At 39.5% G+C, this 7,432-nt stretch overlaps 1 protein-coding gene across 1 annotated transcript; it reads right to left on the reverse strand.

Annotated features, from left to right (window-relative positions):
- Nucleotides 1-792: 792 nt before the first annotated feature.
- LSM8 (LSM8 homolog, U6 small nuclear RNA associated) lies at nt 793-6,436 on the reverse strand. The gene is made up of 4 exons (XM_014893081.2): nt 6,301-6,436; nt 5,408-5,448; nt 3,898-4,025; nt 793-2,293 (listed from the first exon to the last, which is right to left on the reverse strand). The coding sequence occupies exons 1-4, from the start codon at nt 6,329-6,331 to the stop codon at nt 2,203-2,205; spliced, it is 291 nt and encodes a 96-aa protein (XP_014748567.1). The 5' UTR covers nt 6,332-6,436; the 3' UTR covers nt 793-2,202.
- Between the last annotated feature and the right edge of the window lie 996 nt (nt 6,437-7,432).

Genomic DNA, 7,432 nt, shown 5'->3' on the forward strand with positions numbered 1-7,432 from the left:
ACCACTTTCCAAATCACAGTTTTCCAGCTCCAACAACTGGAATTCTCACCTGGTCAGTCCCTTGATTTTACTGATCAATTTCACTGATATTGTTCCACAGCTTTGCATCTGAGATCAGCACTTCAAGGTCAGAGAAAATAGTTTCAACCCACATCAGCAGCTTGCATTTTAAATCCTCAAGCAAACACAGGACCAAGGAGCTGCATTGTGAATGATGTGTTTGAGGCAGATGATCTCCATGTGCATTAGCATTCCATCTCAGCCATAAGACATCATATTTCCATAGTTTTTCCAGAGCTTCCAGAAGTATTCAATCCATGTGTTTCAACTATAACTCTCCCAATACATCCAACAATAAGTAGTGCGTTAAAAATCTGTTCATCCTGACTCCACTCTTTGCTCCTGCCTTTTTTGCTGAGCTCTAAAATACCCAATTTAATAATATTTTTCTTTATCAATACAAGTCAATTCCTATACTTTCCTTTCTCTTGTGCAGGTATCAGCATTTCAGTAGCAAAACAGCTTTTTTGTTGACTGTTTAATGAACCTGATTCTTTTGACGTAACAAATTATAGCCATAGTTAGTACTGACTTCTGGTAATCATAGGAAAATCCTAACTGGAATTATTCAATGTCTCTGCTCAGCAGTTCCCAGAACAAATGTGGACAGAACGCAACACATTACTAGATCACAAGATGGGTAAAGGCAAAAAAAGGTTTGCTGGGCTTCACGTGCTCCACCAAGAACAATCTTAGAAAAGAAGCTGGAAGCTACAAGAATTGAGACACACATTTTATGGAGAACAAGTATTTTCACTTCAATGTATTTGGTTTCCAAAAGTGAACTTGCAATGAAAAATAACAAACCCACTTAATATTAAGATCAGTATAAAACGCCCTAATATGCATGTTAAAATTCCTGCTTTGCTTTGACAGCACATTCATATACTGGAGGAAAATACTGGACCTGTGGGATATCGGAGAATAACAAAAACAGCTTTGCTCAAGGGTACAGACTTCTTCATGCTGATGTGGTCTCAAACACACTATGCTGCACAGATCTTGTCCCACTTAGCGTGGCTGTGGCCGATGTATAAGAGGTCTATATGTGAACATTTTTACATGGGATCCTTATATTCAATATTAAGGCAAATTTCTACCTAAAGTACTTATGTGTCTTCTAAACTATATTCTAAGCCAACGGTTACACATTAGCAAACACACAATTCTCTTTCTGTAGGTCTTACCCAAATTCCGAGCAACACAACAGCTGCTGAAAGGTGAAGATAGAGAATGAGTTGGTCTGGAATTTAATGGGCTTCAAATAAATGCATGCATTTGGGTTTTTTGTTCCTGCTCAAAAATCTATTTCTCCAATTTGTCTGCAAGGATTAAGGCATTAGAAACTCCCTACACCTCCAGTATAGTCTTGGGGAACAACAAAGTCTGACAGCACAAGAAAAAGGTATTATGTGCACAAGTCACTAATTTGATTGTGAAAGCTTTTAACACTTGAACTTTTTAACTTTGTTTTTAAAGCATGTGTTTTAGTCCTTTAAGCACATTCTAAACCTTAAAATTAGTTTTTGCTAGTTTAAAGTTTTAAATGTATCACTTATTAGTGATAACCTTACACCTCTCAACCTGTTTACAAGTCTTAGCTCTATTTCTCACAAAACATTCTGCCTTTCCTCTCAATTTTTACAAACATAATAAATGTCAAGCATTCTTCATTGTTTTAGTTTTTAATAAACTATTCCTTACTTTTCAATTCCTTATCTCATTTTTCCTTTCTACACTACACACATACACAATAAAAATACAAAGAACAGTTTTCTACTTAGAGCCACAACTACATTTAGAGATGGTTAAACTGACTGTTACACACCCACCTTCAAATAATCCTGGCTCACCTTTAGGAATGAGATCTTATTTTAAGAACAAGGTATACACAGTATCAGAACCATCACTGATACTGATTGCATTTCCCAGTGAAATTATGCAGCACGAAATCCCAAAAGAAATTCAATGAAATACCTTTAGCAAAATGTAGAAACTTTAATTTACATGCAAAACTACACCATATTCATAATAAAAAACTGGTGACTAAACAAATTAAACACAATTTGTAGAAACTGTCCACATTGCTAAATAGGTCTGTACAACCAAAGATTTACAAAGTCCCTGTGTATTTTCATCTTTTCAGTGCACAACTGAGTTTAAAGGTTCTGCTCGAATATTCCCCAAGTCAAGAGCTGAATCTGTCTCTTCATCAATTTCACCAATTACAGCACTGCAATAAAAAAAAGATCATGTTATTATTTGTTGAAATCAAATCACAGTTCTAAAACAGAAGCTATATTTTATCTTCTAGCAACCCTTACTTGCTGTTGAACTATACCAACTTCTGATTGATGCTGTTTATTCCATGAAAGTTTCTAGTGATGCACACTGGAATGCTCAAAGTACTTTGTACCATGACTGTTTCTTTCCTTTGATTTTTCAATAGCTTGCCTATTTCATGAGAGTCCCCTATTTTAAAGTTACTGTTACTTAGCTGTTGATTCTTTTTACTTCTTCCCACAAGACTGCTGAATTTCAGCATGTTGAAGAGTTGCATGAATATTACTAGTAATAAATATGTTTGAGCTTGTAAAGATTGCAAAAAAAATATATTTCATGGAGCATATTTTGAATATATTTGAGTAATGCAGCTGTATGATGATGTCTTTCATCATACATTTCAACTGTATAATGAAACAGTGAAGTAGTAAACCATTATTTGCTGTCTTATACACATTTTACTATTTGAATGAAAAGCTACTGGTAGAGTGGCAGACATAGTCCCACCATTGTACATGTGTCAAATTACTTTTAAGAAAAAGTTTAAGTCGAAAGTGATGCAAATATTCACAATGATCCACTTTCTCAATGCACCTAGATAGATATCAGTTTAAGCCTTGGCATTTTGTTGTACAGAAGTATCTATTAGAATTAGAAGATGAAAATTCCTATCCAGGCTCATGTATTGGTCACTGCAACATACTCTTTTTCCAGCTGTGATAAAAAAATAATCTTGCTTTTGCCATCAATTTCAGAATGCTGCTGCAAAGGTAATCTTCCTAGCTGGCCCACTTACCAGGCCTTCTTTCCAGTTCTCTTGTAACCCTCCCATTGGTTTGGCACACCAGCCACTTTTCTCTGCACTCAATGAGCTTTCACCCTCATTTTGTAAGGGAATTTTACATCAAATACCAATTCATACATTTGACATGTCCATCCTACATTGGCTTCAACACTTGCTATGCTGTCAAATCAGAATCTTCAAGGATTTTCCAGACTATAAAGTATTCTCTGTGAACATCTGCTCTAAAGCAAAAAAAAAACCCAAAAAACCTATTGTATACCAGATGGCTGACTTTTTGCACTCAAGTTGTATCTCATTTTTAGTGATTATTCTATCCTTTCCTTCATCATCTCTCAGCCTGTCCTTCCTTGTAGGAGAGATGCTCCAGCCCTCGGATCATCTTCAATCTCACCGAACATTACAATGCCATCACTTCTGTAAGAGAAGCGTGGATGTTTGCTATTTAATACAGAATCACAGTCATTTGTTTGGAAAGACCTGCAAGATTAAGTCCAAACATTAACCTAACACTGCCAAGTCCACCACTAAACCATGTCCCTAAGTGTCACTTCTACCCATCTTTTTAATACCGTCAGGGATGGTGACTCAGCTTTGACAATACTTTCAGTGTTACCCACAAAGGTGCAGGATGTCTGGGGCTATCAAGATTTATGCAGATTATGGATATATAAACAGAGACACACACAAACCCATGTGCATACACACGGAGTTTGGATGAGAAGATTTAAACAAGAGCATGCTATACTTACACATTATCACCTCTTACAATGTATAAACCCAGTACTACTTGCTCAACCCCTTGTGAAGAACTGAACACTCGTTCATGGCTTTCATCCAGAATCAAGTTTATGGTCTGATCAAAACCTTTGAGTGTTCCCTGAAAAAAAAACCACACAGAAAAAAAGCACACTCCCATTGCCCTTAAAATTTGCTCTCTTTGCTGTCAAGGATATCTTAAATAGAGTGGTCAAATAAAGGTACTAGAGAACAGATGTTCTATTCAGATTTTATTCTTTGGCTTAAAAACAAACAGCTAAAGAAGGAAATTTTAAAGGCAATAACCAATTTAAGAAAAGCACACACATATTACTGTGTGTTCATGCTAAAAGACACAGTAAGCCTAAGCATTAAAAAAGTAAATTTTTATTTCCTCACGATGTTCCTCTAGACAATTAATTTTACTATTTCTACACTGTTTTTTTGTATGGATGTTTCCAGAAATTAAATAAATAATTGAATAAGACAAAGAATGGAAAAGTTGGATTCTTGAGCTCAACAATATTGAAACCATTCCTAAAAAGCAATTTTAAGTGGTATCTCTTTGAAAAAAAAATTAATTTTTGTTTACTGAATGATTTTTTAAAAATAAATTTAAAATTACAGGATTTTGTGACATTTCAATACATGTTTGTAAAATTGATAATCAATTAGTGATGGTAAATTTATGTTAAGAAATTCAAACTCATATAAAACAGCTCTTCAAACAGTCATAATATGCATTTATATCATTTAACAATGAGTCATATATACCAACTCCATTCAAACCTTTATTGATAGGAAGTACCTTGTAGCACACACACAATGTTTACTAGACTGACTTCAGCCAAGCAGATTTGGTGAAGCCAACAGATTTGTTTCCTCTTTCCAGAGGCTGCACAAAGCTAAGTACAGACAGAAAGATACAATCCTCCTGCAACATTCACACCATTAAGTTACACTTAACATAAAGAATAAAAGACGGGGGAAAGGAATGCAAGAAAAAAAACCCCAAAACATAGAAGCAATAAAACCAAAAAGTATTATACAGTCTAATACATTAAAGTTGGCCTTTCCTCAGGTTTTCAGGTATTAACAGAAACCCAAAACAATTCTCCAGCTGATGTTTTCCTACAGCCATAGGGAAGAAATGGTTTTAGCATGACAGTTGAAGGGCTTACAGAACAAAGTGGGCATTTTAGATGGAAACTAAATTACTGAACAGAAGCAGAATGCATTTCTTTGTGCATTCCCACAGAAAAAGCCATTTGAGAAAGAGGAGAGAGCATCTGCACAGAGAAATTTATCAACTGAAAAAGCTGACATGACATGCAAGAAACAATAAGTGTTCATAAACTTCTTTTTTTAAGCTTTATGGCAAGTATTCTATATTATATAATTTAGTAGTGTGAATATTTGAGACTACCCTAACAGAGCTTCTTTACTGCCACGATGGAAAGTCTTTATGGGGGAAAATAAAATGTTAAAATATATAAGTCTTACCACAATCATTCTTCCATCAGAAGTAATTACTGCAACAGTACCTGATATTTCATTAAGGAAACATTTAGTCATATGTGAAATTAACATTAACATTTTCTGAAACGTTCATATGTAATACAGGTTTTATGAGCCTTTTAGAGTCTAAAAAGTCTATCAGAACTTTTTTAAAAACAGCATGGTTGACAATAACATTTGACAATATAGTGTCTTTCATTAACATCTCCTTGAAAGCTTCTCTCCACCCAGCCACGGACAGTCATACACAAACAAGAAGAGCCTTATGAACAGAATATAAAGATTTGAGCTCACCTCTATTCTCATTACTAACTGAACTGCCTCAAAATTTAAACGAGTTTCAAAAACACTTCAAGTCCTTAAAAAACAGCTCTGCAGTGGTGATCCCTTCTTTCTGAAGATCTGATTAACCCAATTCGATGATGATACATTCATCATCTTGACTAATTCTGGATTATTAGGTTACCGTTTGTGAACCAAACTGAAAATGTCCACGGGTTACAAAGAGCACAAAAAAACTAGCAACAAAAGCGTTCCAAGAACCCCAACTCACGAGTTTTGAGCAAGTGATGCAAAGCTGCTATTTAAACGCATGTTAACAGCCCTTTAAGGGAGCAGGCCCACCGCGAATCTCGGCTCATCACAGGCAAAGCTCAGCTCGGCAGCACTGGGTGCTGCAGGGGACCCTATTCTCAGGGTAACCTCCGGCCTGCCAGGCCAAACTCCTGTAAGGAGAAACCGACACCGACAACAGAGACGGGCAAAGCACCAGAACCGCGCTGCCGCGACCAGGCCCACCGTGAGGGCCGCGCTCAGTGGGGGAGGCCGGTGCCGCCGCGCCGTGCCGCGAATGCCGGCGGAGGACGGACGGAGGATACGGTTGATGTAGTTCTCCAGCGCGGAGGTCATGGCGGCCGAGTCTCAGCGCGAGGCCGCCACGGCCGGCGCGCGTCGCTGACGTGCGGGCCGGCGCGCAGGCGCACAGCCCGGGGGCGGGGCAGCGCTGGGAGAGCGGAGAGCGCGCATGCGCTGGGGGCGGGAAGCGGCGAGGAGGTGCGAGAGGAGCGATGGGCGGGAGCAGCGCGGGGGGCCCGCGGCGCCGCCCGCAGGGAAGGCTTCGGGGCCTTGCTGCCTGGTGTTGTAGCGTTCATCTTCTCAGAGGCCGCAGGCAAAGAGCTGAAGTCCAGGGGTCAGTGTCCACGTGGAGACCAAGGATGGTCTCTCCAGTAGTGGTGTCCCTCCGGCGTCCGGTACTGGGGCCAACACTGTTCATCTTTATAGACGACATGGACAGTGCATTGAGTTCACGCTCATCAAAATTGCTGATGACACCAAGCTGTATGGTGCCATCCACAGGCTGGAGGGAAGGGATGCCATCCAGAGGGATATGGATAGGCTTGAGAGATGGTCCCATGTGAATCTTAGGAAGTTCAACAAGACCAGGTGCAAGGTCCTACACCTGGTTCAGAGCAATCCCAACCACAAATACAGGCTGAGTGGACAGGTGATTGAGAGCAGCCCCGCAGAGAAAGACTTAGGGGATGATGGTTGATGAAAAAACTCAGCATGGCAGCCAGCAGCGTGCACTTGCAGCCCAGAAAGCCAACCATACCCTGGACTGCATCTAGTGGAAGGTATCCCTGCCCATTGCAGGAGAGGTTAGGATTAGATGATCTTTTAAGATCCCTTCCAACCTGTAAATTCATATGAGTCTTGCTAGTATGGGAGCAATGTAATTCTCCCTTGGTTTCCTGCAGGCTGCTGGTGTGAGGTGGGCAGGAAGGAGGCCTGACTGCTGCCCTTCCACACAGCCACCAAGTCCCACACAGCTGCTTGCTCCTTTGCCAGTCAGTCAAATGGGGGAAGGAATTAGAGGGATAGAAGCTGGAAAACTCTTGGGTTAAGATAAAGACAGTTTAATAGGGGAAGCAAAAGCTTTGCACACAAGCAAAGCAAACCAAGAAATTAAGTCCCTGCTTCCTATGGGCAAGCAGGTCTTCTGCCATCTCC

This window comes from Sturnus vulgaris, chromosome 5 (assembly GCF_052056855.1).
Source record: "Sturnus vulgaris isolate bStuVul1 chromosome 5, bStuVul1.hap1, whole genome shotgun sequence".
In the NCBI taxonomy this organism is placed as follows: Eukaryota; Metazoa; Chordata; class Aves; order Passeriformes; family Sturnidae; genus Sturnus; species Sturnus vulgaris.